The sequence below is a fragment of the Stomoxys calcitrans genome, chromosome 5 (assembly GCF_963082655.1).
Source record: "Stomoxys calcitrans chromosome 5, idStoCalc2.1, whole genome shotgun sequence".
NCBI lineage: Eukaryota > Metazoa > Arthropoda > Insecta > Diptera > Muscidae > Stomoxys > Stomoxys calcitrans.
In genome coordinates this window covers 38,661,224-38,680,925 of record NC_081556.1, presented here as the reverse complement: position 1 = coordinate 38,680,925, position 19,702 = coordinate 38,661,224, and the positions used below count along the sequence as shown (strand labels likewise).

The 19,702-nt window shown below is 41.3% G+C and overlaps 2 protein-coding genes across 2 annotated transcripts in view; both read right to left on the bottom strand.

Annotated features, from left to right (window-relative positions):
* Window positions 1–3,648: 3,648 nt before the first annotated feature.
* LOC106082399 (uncharacterized) lies at window positions 3,649–12,117 on the bottom strand. The gene is made up of 5 exons (XM_013244881.2): window positions 11,796–12,117; window positions 9,162–9,322; window positions 4,772–5,026; window positions 3,826–4,162; window positions 3,649–3,773 (listed from the first exon to the last, which is right to left on the bottom strand). The coding sequence occupies exons 1-5, from the start codon at window positions 12,080–12,082 to the stop codon at window positions 3,671–3,673; spliced, it is 1,143 nt and encodes a 380-aa protein (XP_013100335.2). The 5' UTR covers window positions 12,083–12,117; the 3' UTR covers window positions 3,649–3,670.
* Window positions 12,118–13,411: 1,294 nt separating this feature from the next.
* LOC106082409 (transcription-associated protein 1) overlaps window positions 13,412–19,702 on the bottom strand; it is a 30,181-nt gene continuing 23,890 nt past the window's right edge. Inside the window, exon 18 of the mRNA XM_013244899.2 lies at window positions 13,412–14,093. Within this exon, the coding sequence (XP_013100353.2) occupies window positions 13,521–14,093 (573 nt within the window). The 3' untranslated portion in view covers window positions 13,412–13,520. The remainder of the gene's footprint in view (window positions 14,094–19,702) is intronic.

The window sequence follows — 19,702 nt, the reverse complement described above, 5'->3', positions numbered from 1 at the left end:
GTAGCCGCAAACAATTCCCAATTTGATTGTTGTCAACATTTCGAATAGGAACTGGATTAGGTTAGGTTAGGTATGAGTGGCAGTCCTTTACTGACTAACTTAGGCAATTTTAGATCCATTGTGATACCACAGTAGCGACAGATCAAGGCTTCAGGCGGGAATCGAACCCCATCTTATGCCAAGTTTGGGCATTCGCCGTAGTGGCAATCCACCATCCCACAATCAGAGGTTTATCATCGCAGTAACAATCGCAGAATATATTCGCGATTCAAACCTGGTCAGCTCATAAGCCCAGGGCCCAGCGCCATCTGACGGCAGCACCTAAATGTCGGAGACGCGCTTTGCATCTCCCGGTAAGTCTCGATCTCACACGACCCGCAGCCAGGGCCTTCAGCGCGGCCTGACTGCCCACGTATGTATTGGGTTGCCCAAAAAGTAATTGCGGATTTTTTAAAAGAAAGTAAATGCATTTTTAATAAAACTTAGAATGAACTTTAATCGAATATAATTTTTTTACACTTTTTTTCTAAAGCAAGCTAAAAGTAACAGCTGATAACTGACAGAAGAAAGAATGCAATTAAAATTTTTCACAAGCTGTGAAAAAATTTGTCAACTCCGACTATATGAAAAATCCGCAATTACTTTTTGGGCAACCCAATATATCATGACAGACGGAGAGGGCTGCCGCTCCTGGCTCAGGATCGCAAAAACCTCAATTTGGAAGACACTACATCCGTCCAAAATCCCACGTATCCCAACCAGCTTGTTCCCATCCATGTAAATAGAGGGACCCTATGTCGCGCACTCCACGTACAAATACAAAAGGTCTCAGATCAAGTATCCTGACTCAGATTCACTACTTAGGTCCTGAGGACCGAAAAATCTCAGCCTGCAAGACATTCACCCGTCCAGAATCCCCCGTTCCCCATCCGGCTTGTACCCATTCGTGTTAACATAGGGTCCCGAGAAGGGCGAGGCTTAAAGTTCCCTCTACGGTTAAACAACATCCAGGTCACCATCTAAAAGTCTACGAACGGCACCCATTTCATCTCGTCACCAACGCCACATAGTCGTCCCTTGCCAGCGACCTTTCTCAGAACAGACGGATAAACAAAATTCGAAGAGCCTCATGTTTCTGACTACCTTAGACTAAGGTCAGTACTCAAGGCCCCTCACTCCACGTACAAATACAAAAGGTCTTAGATCAAGTATCCTGACTCAGGTTCACTTGCTTAGTCCTGAGGATCGCAAAATTCTTATCTCTCACCATACCCGTCCAGAATCCCCCGTCCTCATCCAGCTTGGACCCATCCGTGTAAAAAGAGGTTCCCTCTACGTTAAGACAAACTTCAAGTCTGGTCGCCTATGCCACATAATCCTCCTACGCCAGCGGCCTTCCGCAGAACAGACAGATGCCCGAAATCCAAAGTGCCTCATGTCCCTGTCTCCCTTAGTCTAAGGACAGTACTCAACGCGCCGCACTCCACCTACAAATACAAAAGGTCTCAGATCAAGTATCCTGACTCAGAATCACATGCAAGGTCCTTAGGATTGCAAAAATCTCAGTTTTAAATAAACTGCCCCCGTCTAGAGGTTCCCTATACGGTTAGAAATCCTCCAGGTCCTCATCGAAAACGATCCGCCCGGCATCAAGTCTGTGCCACATAGTCCTCTTACTCTAGCGGCCTTCCCCAGTACAGACGGATGTCTGAAATCCAAAGAGCCCCATATCCCTGACTCCCTTATTCTAAGGACAGTACTCAACGCCGCGCACTCCAGGTACAAATTCAAAAGGTCTCATACCAAGTATCCTGACTCAGAATCACATGCAAGGTCCTTAGGATTGCAAAAATCACAGTCTGAAAGACACTGCACCCGTCCAGCTAAAACCCATCCATGTAAGCAGAGGGATCCGAGAAAGGCGCGTCGCCCACAGCTCATATTCCTTTTACGGGAAGACAACCTCCAGAATATCATCGAAAAGAATCCGCTTGGCACCACACCAGAGGCCTTCTCCAAAACAGGCGGATGCCCGAAATCCGAAGAGCCCCGTGTCCCTAAGGACAGTCCCCAAAGTCACACACTCCACGTGCAAATGCAAAAGGTCGCAGATCGAGTATCGCAATCAATGCCACTCCTTGGAGCACTCTTACTCGCCCCCGATATCAGCACCGACGCAATTTCCTAAATTTTCTCCATCATACCGCGAAAACTCACCTTCTCCAGGACCCGGTGCCACTCCAGGCACGCATAGAAGCCACTCCTGATCCGCAACTCCTAACTATCAACTTGCGATATGAGTAGCAACAACGCCTAGGTATTTAGCCTGCCGAGAGATTGGCAGCTCCACTTCATCCAGGACCTGGGAATACCAATACCCTCCCTGTGGTGTCCCTCTGATCACCATCCCTCTAATCTAGTCCTCAGCCAGTGAAGCATTGATTATTCTGCCCTTTTGCATGGTATCAATCGAACTTACCAGAAGAGGGGGGACTCTCTTACGTGTATTAAGCAGGGAACCATGTATAGAAACCATCTTCACTTTATTTAAAGCCCCTTCTATACCGAAGAAGGCCGCCAATATTAAGTTGCCTGTCCGCAAGTACCACTCTATATTTCCCACCACGTCGTGGAGAGCAGTATCAACCGACCGACTTTCGGTTTAAGCATGCTAGTAGCCGTTTACAAAAAAAATCCCTGATATACGCTCCTTATGTCGAGCTACTGAACACAGTAGATGGGATGGCCAGGGCGGCGTCGGTGGCGAGATGGGACACGGTATATGGTTGCCGGACTGCGAAGGCGCTGAGACCGGTCATCGACCGAAGGAGGACGTGGGAGTTGCTGGCGTTCGATAAGAAGTCGATGAGTACTTTGACATGGGTCATAACCGGACACTGTGCCATAGGCCGCATGGCGGCGCACATGGGGATACCGTACAATGACTTTTGTAGGAGTTGCCTCGATGAGAATGAGGAGAGACTATTGAGCACTTGCTGTGTTCCTGTCTGGGTCTGCAGAGACGCAGGATCTCCTTTCTGGGGGGCCGTTTTTTCTGTGATCTGGGTGAACTTGCAAACGTATCTCTGGCATCTCTCCTGAGGTTTGTTGAGGGAACATGATGGTTCCGACGGGAACATGATGATGTGTATAACTTCCAGTACGCGGTCTCACATTATCTTTTTTCTTCCCTTTCTCTCTCTAAGGTACCACAATGGGCCAAACTGGCCTCCAAATGAACTCACCTTTGGTCAGCGGCCCATTCAACCTAACCTACCCTCCTTATAGTATCTCAAGTGTTTTCAAGAAGAAAGTCGGAAGACTGGCCCAAAGTCATTGGGCAGGCAATGGCTCGGTTTTTCACACCTTGGGAATAAAAACGAGCCTAACCTCCTGCCACGCCATCGACACAAAACCAAATTTTATTTTAAGAAAAAAAAAATAATTTGAATAGTTTTTTTTAACAGAAATGTTTTTTATTTATTTAATTCAAAAATGTATATTTGCCAGTTCCACCAACTTTATGTCACTGAAAATGAGCGGCTTTCGTTCGCTCTTATGTCAAAACCAGCTGTTTTCATAAAAGGGAAAACAGATGTCTGCGTGAGTCGATTCACTCACTTAGGTGACATAAAGTAAGCGGGACAGACAGCAAATGTTCTCCAATGCTCTATGAGCTATTCAAATATTTCTCATAAACCTTTAATTCCCTTTTGGACAAATTATAAGGATAATTAAGGCTGGTGGGCACGAATATATCGCCAGCAATACCACTGAAAAAAATAACAATTACAGAAATACAAATTCCCACAACTCCATACTTACTTCGCCAGGTCACCATTGTATCCGACTTTGAAACCTTCTGGTATATTTTTTATGGGATTTCCCGATATACACCATGGTGGCACAACCTTTGAAGCATAAAAGGGGAAATCGAAAGCGTTTATATACATGCGTACACTTAGCCCATGACTACTCCAATAGGGTTGACTCAATACAGCCGGCTGGGTATAGCCACAGTGACCAAGTAAAATATTTTGATCACAATTACGAAATTGTGTACTCTTATCCAGGCTGGAATAGTAACAGGATACATTATCAGCAGCCTCATGGTGACGAGAATAGGATAGGAAATCAAAGCCGGGACCAGCTATGTCACACACTGAAAACAAAGAAAAATTAACGAAAAGTTTAAAAGTTATACTACTACCCTTAAGGTCAAAACAGAATGAACGCGTTGAGCCAAGGCCGATTTAAAAAGGTGGTTTCATGCGAACAGGTGTTAATAGCAGGCCAGGTTTTACGGTATTAAGATGACAGATTTTTATTTGTATTCCCTTTGTTGTTGTCTTCTTTCTCGCATATTCTACGTATACACGCAGGCACACGCATTTCTTTGGATGTGTTGGCAAAACGTCCATCAGCTTGATGACAATATGGCGGATTGCACCATATGATTTGTGGTTGTTGTACAAATGAGACCACCTTTAATTGTTTCGCCATGGTGTTAAGCTTTCTTTTTGAGCATCGCGTTGCAAAAATGCAACTCTGCACACATATACCAAAAAATCAACGCGGAAAAGTAAAAAAATTATCAAATTTGATGCTTGAAAGCGAGCGAGTCATTGTGTGTTGTCACACGTAAAGTAGTAAAAATTGTTTAATTTTTCCGATTTGCTTTTTTTTAACATTTGTTTGCAGAGTTGCATTTTTCAACGCGGCGCTCCACTACACGCTCATTCTGTTTAGGCCTTTAGGCCTTTTAACGTACAATCCATTTGCCTAATTTTATAGCCATGATAAAAATTTAAGACTCTTCCGATTTTCGAAGCCAACTGTCCGCCATAACTGAAGCCAAACATATAGTTATTTTGGGGATTTAAACCATTCCGTATTTGAGTTAAGATCTCCTCATAGAGTATCTCACTGATGACATCGAATCGTTGTACCAAATCCAAATAGGGTTTATCGGCCCATTCCTTGTAATCCACACAAATAATACAACCGCCGCGGTAAAAGGTTAGACCTAGAGGAGAAATGAAAGGTAACATAAAAATTAGGAAGAAAGTTCTTGCTTGAATGAATGAAGGCAATAACGAAATGGAAAGGAGATAATAATACAAGAAATTCGAGAAAGACCGGTTGGGATAAATTCAGAGGACATACGGAAATATTGACCCTTAAATGGCTGAATAGCTTACAAATGTTGCCAGCATCGGTGAGGGGGGTAACCATCGCAGAAAAATTGTTTGATGTTCTCCCTCAAGAGACTACCGTGGAACAGAGATTAGCATATCCGCTTATATTGCTGAACGCCTGGGTTCGGACGTCATCGAGAGAATAAGGAAGAACTCTGGGACGAATTCCTGGGCAAGAGATCTCTCGTAGATCCCCAGCAAGTCTAGCTTCCTATGAAAGGACAATAGGTAGCCCCTCTTCCCACTATAGGCCTGGTCTGTCGCTACTGTAGCATCACAAGACTAATGAAAATGCTCAGACATTTTAATAGGCCTATTTTCAAGGGAGGGAACTGGAGTCCACAGTGGTTTTCGAAAGTAAAACATTCCGAAATACATGTCCAAAAATAATACCGTCAGGTAAGATATGGTGGATACCGAAACTAAGAGCTCTCAGGAAAGAGAGGAGGTAACTTTTAAACTTCGCAATTAATCCAGACACTCTTGCAGGAATCCCTCGGACACTAAATAACTGTAAAGCAAAACATCCAGGTTGCAGATAGTGATATGCTCTATAAAGAGTAACTGCAACTAGCACCGGCTCTTGCTTAAATACTGAGGGCGTATGCTGCTCAATATGAAAAGGTGAGTTTTTGGCACATTTAAATAAACAATCGTCACCCTGTTCCCGCGGCGACCGGACCGGACCGGAACGAGCTTACTCATCTATGCGAGCTTGACATGAAAATATGGCTACAACAACAACAACAATATAAAGTACAACATGCCTTCTTCTAAGGTAGGACAGTGAAAACGCACCAGCAAGTCTCTACAATAAAAGGGGGTGGGGGAGAGCTTCCGATGGAGAAAAACAATAAGAGTTACATCTCATGGAAGCTACATATAAAACTGAACCGATTTTGATAAAATTATGCACACATATTGGAGCGTTAAATAGAACGTTTTGTGCAAAGTTTTGTAAAGATCGGACCAAAATTATGGCTCCTAGAGCCTCGGATGAAAGATATATATGGTAGCTATATCTATATCTGATCCGATTTTGATAAAATTATGAGCACATATTAGAACATTAAATAAAATCGTCCTTGGACCAAAAAAGTGACCTGTGCAAAATTTTACCATAATCGAACAAAAAATGCTACCTGTCCCTTAATCACAAGAATATGGAAAGAACCTGAAAACAAGTAAAAGCGTGTTAAGTTCGGCCGGGTCGAATCTTGAGAACCCACCACAATGGATTCTGCTAAAATATGGCAGCTATATCAGGTTATATACATGGAAAAATTCAGGCAAATCAGACAAAAATTGCGGCTTCCAAGTGCTCAAGAAATCAAATCGGAAGATCGGTTTATATGGGAGCTATATCAGGTTATAGACCGATTAGAACCGTACTTAACACAGTTGTTGGAAGTCATAACGGAACACCACATGCAAAATTTCAGCCAAATCGGATGATAATTGCTGTATCCAGGGGCTCAAGATGTCAAATTAGGAGATCGGTTTATATAGGAGCTATATCGGGTTATAGACCGATTAGGACCGTACTTAGCACAGTTGTTGTAAGTCATAATGGAACACCACATGCAAAATTTCAGCCAAATCGGATGATAATTTCTGTATCTAGGGGCTCAAGATGTCAAATTAGGAGATCGGTTTATATGGGAGCTGAATCAAGTTATGGTCCAATTTGGACCATACTTGACACCATTCTCGAAAGCCATAACAAAGCACTCCATGCAAAATTTCAGCCAATTCGGATGATAATTGCGGCATCCAGGGGCTCAAGATGCCAAATCAGGAGATCGGTTTATATGGGAGCTATATCTAAATCTGAACCGATATGGCCCATCTGCAATCTCCTACGACCTACATCGACACAGACACTTAGCTGTACAAAATTTCAAGCGGCTAGCTTTACGCGTTCGACCTCTATCGTGATTTCGACAGACGGACGAACGGACATGGCTAAATTGGTTCAGAATGACGAGACGATCAAGAATATATAAACTTTATGGGGTCCTAGATAGCACTAAGAAATGTTTGCTAATATAGCATCCCAATGTCTGCTGAAACAGCCATAATGTCTGCTTTCCCAAACATTTTTGATGTTTTGAATAACAAATTTCCTCGAGTGCAGGAAAAAATTTTGAAGTCGAGAGACGCGGACTAGGATTTTATTTTAGATACAACGTTTCTTCAGAGAAACTTCTAAGAATTGTGTGTAATTTACGTTTTTGCTTTACGATATTAAAAAAATCGGCCCGCCCTAATATATATTCTTGATCGCCATGACATTATAAGTCGACCTAGCCATGTCCGTCCCACTGTTCAAAGGAGTAAAGCTAGGAGATTGAAATTTTGCACAAATACTTCCTATTTGTGTAGGTAAGTTGGGATGTAAATGGGCCATATTGGTCCACGTTTTGATATAGCTGACATATAAACCAAACTTGGATCTTGACTACTTGAGCCTCTAGAGGGCGCAATTCTTATTCTATTTGGCTGAAATTTAGTACGAGGTATTTTGTTATAGATTCCAAAAACTGTGTTAAGTATGATCCAAATAGGTTCATAATATATAGCTGCCATATAAACCGATCGCTGATCTTGACTTCTTGAGCCTCTAGAGGGCGCAATTAATTTTCGATTTGGCTGACACTTTTTTGCATGAAGTGTTTTAATTTGATTTCTAACAATTATGGCAAGTGTGATCTTAATCGGTTCATAACATGATAAATAGATAAAGCTGCCATATAAACAAATCTCTGATCTTGACTTCTGGAGCCTCTAGAGGGCGCAATTAATTTTCGATTTGGCTGACACTTTTTTGCATGAAGTGTTTTATTTTGATTTCCAACAATTATGCCAAATGTGATCTAAATCGGTTCATCACATGATATAGCCCCCAAACTGATCTCCCGCCTATACTTCTTGAGCCTCTAGTAGGCGCAATTCTTTTCCGATTGGACTGAAAATTTGCACCAAGACTTCTCCTACAACCTTCAACATATGTGACAAATAGGGTCTGAATATGTCTATAACCTGATATAGCTGCATATAAGCCGATCTCTGATCTTGACTTCTTCAGCCTCCAGAGGGCGCAATTATTATTCGATTTGGCTGAAATTTAGTATGAGGTATTTTGTTATAGATTCCAAAAATTGTATTTAGTATGGTCGAAATAGTTTCATAACCTGATATAATTGCCATATAAACCAATCTTTGTTCTTGACTTCTTGAGCCTCTAGAGGGCGCACTTAATTTTCGATTTGGCTGACACTTTTTTGCATGAAGTGTTTTATTTTGATATCCAACAATTATGCCAAGTGTGATCTAAATCGGTTCATAACGTGATATGGCTCCCATATAAACTGATCTTCCGACTATACTTCTTGAGCCTCTAGAGGGCGCAATTCTCTTCCAATATAAATTTTGTACAAAGACTGCTCCTACAACCTTCAACATATGTGATAAATATGGTCTGAATCGGTCTATAACCCGATATAGCTGCCATGTAACCCTCATCTTGACTTATTCAGCCTCCAGAGGGCGTAATTATTATTCGATTTGGCTGAAATTTTGCATGAAGTGTTTAGTTTTAACCTTCAACAATTATGCCAAATATGGTCTAAATCGGTTCATAACCCTATGTAACTTCCATGTAAATCGATCTCCCGCCTATACTTCTTGAGCCTCTAGAGGGCGCAATTTTTATTCGATTTCGCTGAAAATTTGCACTATGAAGTTCTCCGCGACATTCAACGTACGAATCAAATATGGTCCGAATCGGTGTATATTCTATTATAGCTCCCATATATAAACCGATCTTCCGACTATACTTCTAGAGGGCGCAATTCTTAACTGATTTGACTGAAATTTTGACAAATATAAGATTCGGATCGGTCGAACTTTAACTTATTTTTTGTTAACTGTCTTATATAAATATTGTTTTGAAATACTTACGCTCTATAAGTTGAGTAACCCATTCCGTTGTGCAGCTTTCCGTCCAGCCATGAAATACGTATGCCGTTTTTTCATTACCACCGCATTGATTTGAAAGAAATGATAAACTTTTCTGCAAATCTACATCACCGGGTGTTGTACGAAACAGTATGTCTCCGTTTCTTAGGAGTGGTTGCAAACATGTGAATTAAATAAGAAACATTAAAAAAAAGCAAATTTCTGTCAAATTTTATAAAAAAAAGTTGGTGGTGGTTCGTTGCCGTTGATTTATAAACCCTGTCGTTAAATGTTGCCCACATAGTTGCATATCTGGATTTATCAGCTTTATAGTCCCACAATTGATTTGGCTCTTTTCACAGTAGTTTTTGTATATCCCAATCCCATGTTGGAGGGTATAAAAACTAAGTTACTGAGCTAAAACTTCGCGCAGATAATGCCTATGTGGATATGATCCCCTATGTAGACCCATATGCAGATAAGATTTTTAAACCCATAAAAAACGTATTTTTGAACTGAATTCGCTTTTCATAAACCCCAGATGCTTTTCACTAGGAGGAGAAAGCTAAGTGTTTTTAGAGAACCTGTCTTGTATGGGGTAGAGCTGCGGCTTTCTCCATAGGCCAAATAAATTCTTGAAATTAGGAACGTCGAGGAATGGGTCAAAAGGAGAATGCATGCCCTCTACTTCTCACACTACTCGGGGACCGTAAACTGTATGTTTAACTTTTTTTAGAATTTGTTCAATCTTTTAACTGAATTATCAGATGTGGACACTTCGTGGACACGGCAAAGTCTTCGCAAATTTTGTCACGAATCTAAATCATGCATAAACATGAAAATCGAACCACAAATGTCTTCGTAAATTTCAAAATACGAAGACAATCTCGGCCAAATTTTCATCAAATAAAAATTAAAACTCGTATATCCCTAAAACCAGTGAAGATGTTGTACACCTCAAGAGGACTTTTTTTGAAGCACTATACAGCAAAAAAAGAATTTTGAAAATTGACCACAAGATTTGACAGCCCTAACAATTTTTCGAAATACCGAGATGACCAACTTTAGGGACCTGCCAAAAGGCGGCCAGACAACCTAAGGCCTTGAAATTTTTGCACACGATCTCACTAAAACCTCAGTTCTAGCTTAGGTTAGGTTCAAAAGAGGGTGCAGATATTAATCCGCCCCATGCCACTATGGACATACACCTAAGCCCGTAATCGGCTTGTTGTGCGCTCTAAAATCTGTAAAGTAACCTCCAGCGGCTCAAGAATTCAAGACCCCAGATCAGTTTATAGGGCAGCTCTATGAGGTTATGGACCGATTTGAACCATACTTGGCAAAGTTATTGGAAGTCATAACAAACCACTTCGAGCATAATTTTAGCCAAATTGGATAAGATTTGCGCCCACTAGTGGCCCAAGAAGTCAAGACTCCAGATCGGTTCATATGACATCTATATCAGGTTATGAACCGATTTCAACCATACTTAGCACAGTTGTTGGATGTCATGACGAAACACGTCGCGCAAAATTTTAGCCAAATCGGATAAGATTTGCGCCCGCTAGTGGCCCAAGAAGTCAAGACCCCAGATCGGTTTATATGACAGCTATATCAGTTTATGGACCGATTTCAACCATACTTAGCACAGCTGTTGGAAGTCATGACGAAATACCTCATGCAAAATTTCAGCCAAATCGGATAGGAATGGCGCCCTCTAGAGGCTCAAGAAGTCAAGACCCCAGATCGGTTTATATGACAGCTACATCAGGTAATGAAACGATTTCAAACATACTTAGCACAGTGGTTGGAAATCATAACAAACCATCTCATGCTAAATTTCAGCCAAATCGGATAGGAATTGCGCCCTCTAGAGGCTCAAGAAGTCTAGACCCCAGATCGGTTTATATGACAGCTATATCAAAACATGGACCGATATGAACCATTTACAATCCCAACCAACCTACACCTATAAGAAGTATTTCAGCAGAATTTCAAAAGGCCAGCTTTACTTCTTCGAAGGTTAGCGTGCTTTCGACAGACAGACGGACGGACATGGCTAGATCAAGAATATATATGCTTTATGGGGTATGAGACGAATATTTCGAGGAGTTACAAACAGAAATGCAAGGGAGGCCACCGTAGCGGAGAGGTTAGCATGTCCGCCTATGACGCTGAACCCCTGGGTTCGAACCCCGGCGAGACCATCAGAAAAAATGTTCAGCGGTGGCTTTCCACTCCTAATGCTGGCAACATTTGTGAGGTAATATCTCATATAAAACTTCTCTCCAAAAGAGGTGTCGCACTGCGGCACGCCGTTCGGACTCGGCTATAAAAAGGAGGTCCCTCATCATTGAGCTTAAACTTGAATAGGACTGCACTCATTGATAGGTGAGAAGTTTGCCCCTGTTCCTTAGTGGAATGTTCAGGGGCAAAATTTGCAATTTTACAAACTTAGTATACCCCCATCCTATGGTGAAGGGTATAAGAAATAGTCTAAGGGTATTGGGCAAGGCAAGCCAACTTAGGCAGGCAATATTAAATCACTCTTATGTAAAATATGGGTCAAAGCAATTTCCCTAGGAGTTAGGTTATCAGTAGAGGATTTGATCTTCTTTTGAGTAAAATTTCACCTACTTGTAAAATATAAATTCTATGGATTTTTGTATAGTCGGTTTACTCTGCGATGTTGTCCTTCTCATGGCCATGGAAAGATTTCTCACAGTGCTGGGCAAATGCAGCCATCGTACAGAATACAAATTAATTACATTGTTGTTGTTGTTGTTGTTATTTATATTACTCCGATGATGATGATGATAAGACTCGGGCATATCATTTCTAAACTCAAATTCAGATTCACCATAAATTTCACACAGACACAGCAAACTGACAAGGACTAACTGCCCTAGACTTAAGTTAAACATAGCGGCTTAAAAATTGAGCAACACCACTAACACAACAAAAACTCGTTCTATTCATTTAAACATTTTAGAATAAACTAAAAATAATAATTTGTAGTTTTTGTTTTTTAAAGGGGGGGATAGCATAGCCAGCAATGACTTAATATGTAGGTGATAGCTAGTATTGGCGCAGGGATGGGAGAAAGTCCCAAGGCAGAGGGGAAAACATAGAGGCGGCGGTGTGATAGATGAAAACAACATCGAGGGAACTTTTTGTGGTGTGTTAATTTTTCCCCAGAAAAAAAATACTAAAAATTGGAAACTAAAACAGAAAATAAGAAGAAATCGCCGCGCTTTTGTTTTAAGCAACTAAAAAAAAACCACAGAGCTAGAAAGACAGACGGACAGCCATATTAACCTCGAGCGCTTAGTTATCCAGTAAAACCATCACCATCACCACCAACAGCAGCAGCAACAACAGTTGTTGTCGACTACTATGAAGGTATTCGATGGCAGAGATTGTCATTGAAGAAGAGTTAGAGCCACCAGTTAGTCAGTTAGTCGGACCGCCAGCCATCCAGCGAATCAGCTACATTGTTGTAAAAATACACAAATACGCGCAGGCGCACAGCGGGCCAAAACTTTGGTTTTTTTTCACTCTTCTACCAAAACTCTTCAGCAGTTTGTCGTCTTGCTTTTATGAGTAATCAAAAAAACAAAAAACAACAACAAACAAAAAACTACAGAAAAATAACACAATAACAGCACACTCAAACCTATATACATGCATAGAGAAATATACATACATACATACGTATGGCCATACTTTAAGAAAACTATGTTGTGTTTTATGCTAAAGTGAAGGTGGTCAAAACTTGTTTTGTTTCATCATTGTAGAAAAAAGAAAAAGCTTTTTTGGGAAGTAAAATTTAGCAACACTTTAGCTTTGTATGTCAGTTGCTTTGTTTTGTCTTCTCTTAGACAGACAGACACACACACACACAGACGGACATAACGACATGGTGGCTGGCTGGCAGCGATGGTAATATGCACTATGATATTCATCGTAAGTTTTTTTGTTTCATAGAGACGACGCACCAATATTCACACACACACACACAGAGACTGTGTGTAGATAAGGGGGGTAGACAAGGGGACTCATTTAATAGCTGGCTCTACGATGATAGTTCGTTTCATAGCAAAGATGTATGGTTTGTATGTATGTATGTATGTACACCTAGAGAAGGTAGGCTTTTAAGCCAACTTTGCTGGTTGCCCTTCGAAGCACTAAGCCCCACCAACCAACTAAACCAACCAACCAAGCTAATGTGAAAACGTTTTCTGTTTCTTTAAGTATTTCTCTTCTTTTGTTGTTGTTGTTTCTTTTTGTTTTATTTCAATACAATGAAAAGTCTTAAAATTAAAAAAAAAAACTTTAATAAAATAAAATCTGTTTTTTTTTTTATAGCCATGGATGCCAGGCCGGGTCCATGAGACATAGATTGTCATGATTTGTGGCCTGCTGCAATAGTATGGAGATTTTCTTAGATTCTGTATTATCAAAATATGATATTGTATTCAAGCGCTTCAATATAGCGCTTACCGCCTTATTGACCAGCCGTATCATATTCTCGGTGGCATTGGCATCGGCCGTAGCCTCATCCATGCCATCCATGGGCTTGTTGTCCCGCATTCGTTTCTTATGGAAGGCTATAATCTCATCACGTAATATCGTTCTCAATATCGATGCCAGCTTATAGTTGGGATGTACAAAGCAACGGGCCGTTGCTATAATGGCGGCTGACAATGGGCCCGATATGCCTATGTTTGTCAGGAACTCGGCTATGTTTGGTGTCAAACGGAATGGCACTGGTCTGCTGTGATCCAATTCTTCTTTCTCATCGTTAATATCGAATTTGAAATAGGAGATATTGATGAGACCCGAGTCTTGGTGTATGTAAATCATATCCGTATTTAGGCGGGTCAAATGTAGAGCATATTCACACAGGAAGGCCAAAGCCATTTGCAGGGTCATCTGTGGGGGAAAAAAACACAAAACAAAAAAGAAAATTGAGTTATATTCAAATTAAATAAGTTAAGGTTAGGTTAGGTTGAAAACAGGTAGCGGATATTAATTCGACACATGCCGCTATGAATGTAGACCTAAAAAACTATGGCCCCTGGTAATTTGTCAGAGCAGATTGAAGGCTCCACGTTTTGCACGGTAAATGAGGATGTTCCCAATAGGATTACGAGGAGGGGCAGCAGCTCGCTAGACATTTCCATTGCATCCTCTGATTTTTTGACTGAACTATCCTGGCAAGCCGTAATTTCTTTGGGATCACATCACCTCCCCATAATTTTTAACATCGACCGCCCACCCGATGTCATAACCTCTGAGCGCCGGACGTTTTTCCATCAGAAGAAGAAGGCCAATTGGGTCGGTTTCACAGAGTACATCAATCGGCGCTTCAGTGAACTGACACCGCCCTCAAATGTGATAGTTGCCGACAGGAAAATTCGTAACAACATCAACGCAGCCGCCGCTCGCTTTATACTAGCCAGTCGAGCACCCCAAGTGTGGTCCAATTTCTCGGCACAGACAGTGAGTAGTCGCAGACGAGCGTTATGGGATTCGTTGCACGGACACCACTAACCCCAGAATCAGCAACCTGGATCTGGAGATAAACAGGGTAGTTAACGAACATAAGCGGGATTTTTGGCTGTAGAACTTGGAGCAATGTAACTTAGGTACTGGTGTAGGCAAGCTGCGGTTTATGATTAAGTGACTCTTGAACCCCGGTAGAAGGGATGCCAGGATCTCAGTCACTTTTGGCGACATAACATAAAGATGTTCATACTATACGTCCTCACGTTAGCACCACATCACTTCACGCATTCCGAAATCGCCTGGATCTCCGTCTGCAGGACCGTATTATGGTCAGGCAGTCTAAAACAGATCTCAGTCCCTGGGTTCTCAATATAAACCCCCAGGCTCACTCCGTCCTCTAGCTTTGATGCATCCGTATAACATCATCTTCCAGATGGCAATACTAGGGTTCCGTCAATCCAAGACTGTGCCGATGGCAGCAGTGCCTCGCACTCGACTTCAAGGTTCATCCCAGGAATCAGATCGGAAACCTCTTTCCTTCCTTCCAGGTTTCCTATCGTCGTCTCGATTATACCGAATGATGACCTCCCATTCTCAATCCATTCTCTCATCGCCTTAAGTCTCAAAGCTGCAGTGGCTGCCTCACACTTAATCTGTATGTCAATGGGTCGGATATCTAGAATAGTCTCCAGTGCCCTAGTGGACGTGGTCCTCATCGCTCCGTCTATGCCAAGACAACATGAACTCTGAACCTATTGTATGGTCCTTATGTTGCACTTTTTCTCCATTGTAGTCCATCAAACTACTGAGGCGTAAGTAAGTATTGGTCTAATCACGCTCCTGTAGAGCCAGATTCAGGCCCCATTTCTAGCCAACATCTGTAAGGCTTCCCAGTACGCTCCTGAATGTGACAATTCCAATTCAGTTTCCTATCCAAGATCACAGCTAAGTATTTGACCTTGTCAGATATCGAAATCGTCTTATTGAGGAAACATGGTGCGTTAAATTGGCCCGCCTCCATTTTCCTCGTGAACAGGCATATTTCATTCTTCTCTGGGTTAACATTGTGACCTCTGGGTCTTGCCCAGTCATATGCCATATGCAAGACCCTTTCGGTTCTTCTGCATAGCTCGTTCGGATCCTTATCTCTTAGAAGTATTATAACATCGTCTGCTTGGCAGACGGGTTCAAATCCCTCCTCATTCAGCATCCGTAATAGGTCATTTATAAAATGCCCCCCTGTGGCGTGCCTTGTGCCACTTTCTCCCTTATATTTATGCCATGGGACACACAATTTATCCACCTGTTTCTTAGCATATGGTTTATCCAGTCTCTAAGGAGCGGGTCCACTCGGTACTGGTCTAAGGATTGGATCAGTGTGTAGGTCCGCACATTGTTAAAAGCCCCCTCGATGTCAATGCATACCACCAGGGTGCACGTCTTGGCATCGAAGGATTCTTCTATTTTATGCACAACCTCGTGCAGGGCAGTCTCCACCGATTTTTCTTTGACATAGGCATGCTCTTTGTATTTGAGCATTTCGCTTGATGTCCTACTCTTTACATTGGTGCCCACAATACGTTCCATGGTTTTAAGTAGAAAGGACGTAAGGCTTATGGGTCTGTAGGCCTTTGGTGTCGCATAACTTACCTTTCCGGGCTTGGGTATAAACACCACCGTTGCCTCCTGCCTGGCTTTCGGAGTATATGCAAGTCCTAGGCACGATGTGAAAATACTGGCCAGATGAGGCGCCAGATAGTCTGCCTCTTTCTGTAGTAACGCTGGAAATATTCCATCAGGTCTGGGTGACTTAATGGTTTGAAGCTCCTCAAGGATTCCTTCACCAAAAATTCAGTAATTATAAACCTTCGATCAACGTCATTATTCCAAGATTCCGGTGTCTCTGTGAGTCCCGTAGTATTCTGTGGAAAATGGGTTCTCATCAAAAGCCTTAACATGTCCTCCGTTGTCTCTGCTCTCACTCCCATGTCATTTACAAAAGTTTCAGTTTGGACATGGGTTTTTGAGAGAAACTTTTTATCTTGGCGGCCCGCTTAACGCTATCCACCTGTTCGCAGAAAAGCTTCCAGGAGGCACGTTTTGCCGCTCTGGTTATCTTATTGCAGTCCTTGAGCCGTGTGTAATACACATTCCAATAAACTTCCGCTTTTTTACGACGCGCTCTGTTAAAAAGTCTGTGGACCTCTTTCCTAATATGGCAAATCTCCCCTATCATTCAGGGTTTTTCTTGGGCTGATTTCCTTTCCCGAAGAGGACAACTATCTTCGATGGACCCCACCAGTGTAGCTGGAATCCTGTTGACACTTTCGTCAATGTCTTCTATGCTATGGACAATCAAAATTATCTTGCCCAAGTCTTCTTCTGAGTAGCCTTCCGAATTTGGTCCAGTTGGTTTTCAACTTATTCCGGAAGCTTAACGGCCGTGCTATTCTAATCCTAATGTAGCGATGGTCAGAGAGTGATTTTCCGAACATGTCGTCACATCTAACAGCTCCTCCCTAATCCTATTAACAAAGGTAGCGGTGTTACCAATATTAAGTGTTATTATCAAAAAAAGTTGCCCAAAAATGTCAGCCTTGCCACAAAGTTTTCTATTGACTAACTATTAAAGCTGATTTCATCTGTGAAGAGAAAATTCAACTTTTCTCAATAAGGTGAAAGCAAAATCTTTGGGTTCAAAGTATCAAGTATAGGGAAATGCAAAATACATGAGACAAACTCCAACGAATAGTTAGGTAAGAAGATTTTGCCAAATATCATAAAAGCAGCACAGTATATACACCCAATTTACATATCCGCAAATTTCTTAGAAAAGTGAGGACAAAAAGACATTTTAATTAAAAAAAATGTATTCGACCAAAAAGCGTTGTTTTTCTCAAATAGTAATAAGAAGTAATAAAAAATATATAAATAATAAATCATAAAATATTAAACCATAAAACGATAAAACTGGAATTGGTTTTACAAAAAGAAGAAGGAAATTGTTTCTGTTTTTTCCCATGCCACATACATATGTGGTTGTTGTTATTTGTGTTTACCATACATACATATTATGAGCACGTAAGAACAGTTACTTGACTAAAGAGAGCCACAAGTTTGAGAATCATAGGTTTGAAAAGCATTGCAATAATGAGAATTGTTAAGGGCAGCGTTGCCATTTTTGCTTTTTTCTACGAAATGTGGTAGGATTTACTTTAAATTTTGAGGGTTTAGTGGATGGACGGCCCATTTCGATTTTTTCATGTAAAAACTTCTCCCCAAAGAGGTGGCGCACTCCCCAAAAAGGATGTCGCCGTTCGGACTTGGCTATTAAAAAAAGGCCCCTTATCAATGAGCATAAAACTTGAATCGGACAGTGTTCAGTGATATGTGAGAAGTTTGCTCTTGTTCCTTAATAGAATGTTCATGGGTAGAGATGGGCGATAGGTAAATACCCGAAAGGTATTTACCCATTTATACCCAAAAGCTGGGTATTTATAATTTTTTTTCAGATATCTTGGGTATAAAAACATTTTGCAAAAAATTTTTGATGCTTTCGTATTCTTTGTATATAAACCTTCTGATCTCATAAAATCGGATTTTGGTTATATATATTCTGGAGGCAACAATTTGGTAATTTTTCATCCGATTTCGATGAAATTTGGCATAGTGTGTTTTGGTAGACCCCTGCCCATTTCTGTGAAGTGTGGTTCAGATCGAATATTTGGATAAAGCTGCCCTATAGACAGATTGCCCGATCTCCCGATATAGGATATTGAGGCCATCAAAGATCCATTTATTACCCGAATTCGATGAAATTTGGCACAGTGAGTTCTGGTAGACCCCTACCCATTTCTGTAAAGTGTGGTTCAGATCGGACTATATTTGGATATAGCTTCCTATAGACCGACTGCCCGATCTCCCGACAAAGGGTATTGAGGCCATTAAAGATCCATTCATTACCCGAATTCGATGAAATTTGGCACAGTGTGTTCTGGTAGACCCCTATCCATTCCTGTCAAATGTGGTCCAGATCGGACTATATTTGGATATAGCTGCCATAAAGACCGATCTCCCGATAAAGAGTCTGAAGCCCATAAAAGCTATATTTTTTTATCCGATTTCGCTGAAATTTAAAACTTTGAGTAGCTCTAGGCGTCCCAAGATCCAACCCAAATATGGTTCAGATCGGACTATATTTAGATATAGCTGCCATATAGACCGATCTCCCGATATAGGGTCTGAAGCCCATAAAAGCTTTATTTATTACCCGATTTCGCTGAAATTTGAAACAGTGAGTTTTTTTAAGCCTCCCCATATAGGACTATATGTGGATATAGCTTTCAAATTTCAGCGAATTCGGTTAAAAAATAAAACTTTTATGGGCTTCAGACCCTTTATCGGGAGATCGGTCTATATGGCATCTATATCTAAATATAGTCCCATCTGAACCATATTTGTATCAAATGCCGGGAGGCTTAAAATAACCCACTGTTTTAAATTTCAGCGAAATCGGGTAATAAATAAAGCTTTTATGGCTTTCAGACCCTTTATCGGTAGATCGGTCTATATGGCAGCTATATCTAAATATAGGCCGATTTGAACCATATTTAGATCAGATGTCGGGAGGCTTAAAATAACCCATTGTTTCAAATTTCAGCGAAATCGGGTAAAAAATAAAGCTTTTATGTTCTTCAGACCTTTTATCGGGAGATCAGTCTATATGGGAGCTATATCTAAATATAGTCCGATCTAAACCATATATGGTTCAGTTGTCGGGAAGCCTTAAGCTACTCACTGTTTCAAATTTTAGTGAAATCGGATAAAAATTAAAGCATTTATTTATCGGCAGATCGGTCTATATAGCAGCTATATCTAAATATGGTCCGATTTGGCCCGTTCAAGGACTTAATCAGCGTGCATCAAAAAGACGTATCTGTGCCAAATTTCAGCTCAATATCTCAATTTTTGAAGGCTGTAGAGTGATTACAACAGACGGACGGACAGACACACGGATATCGAGAAATCGTTCG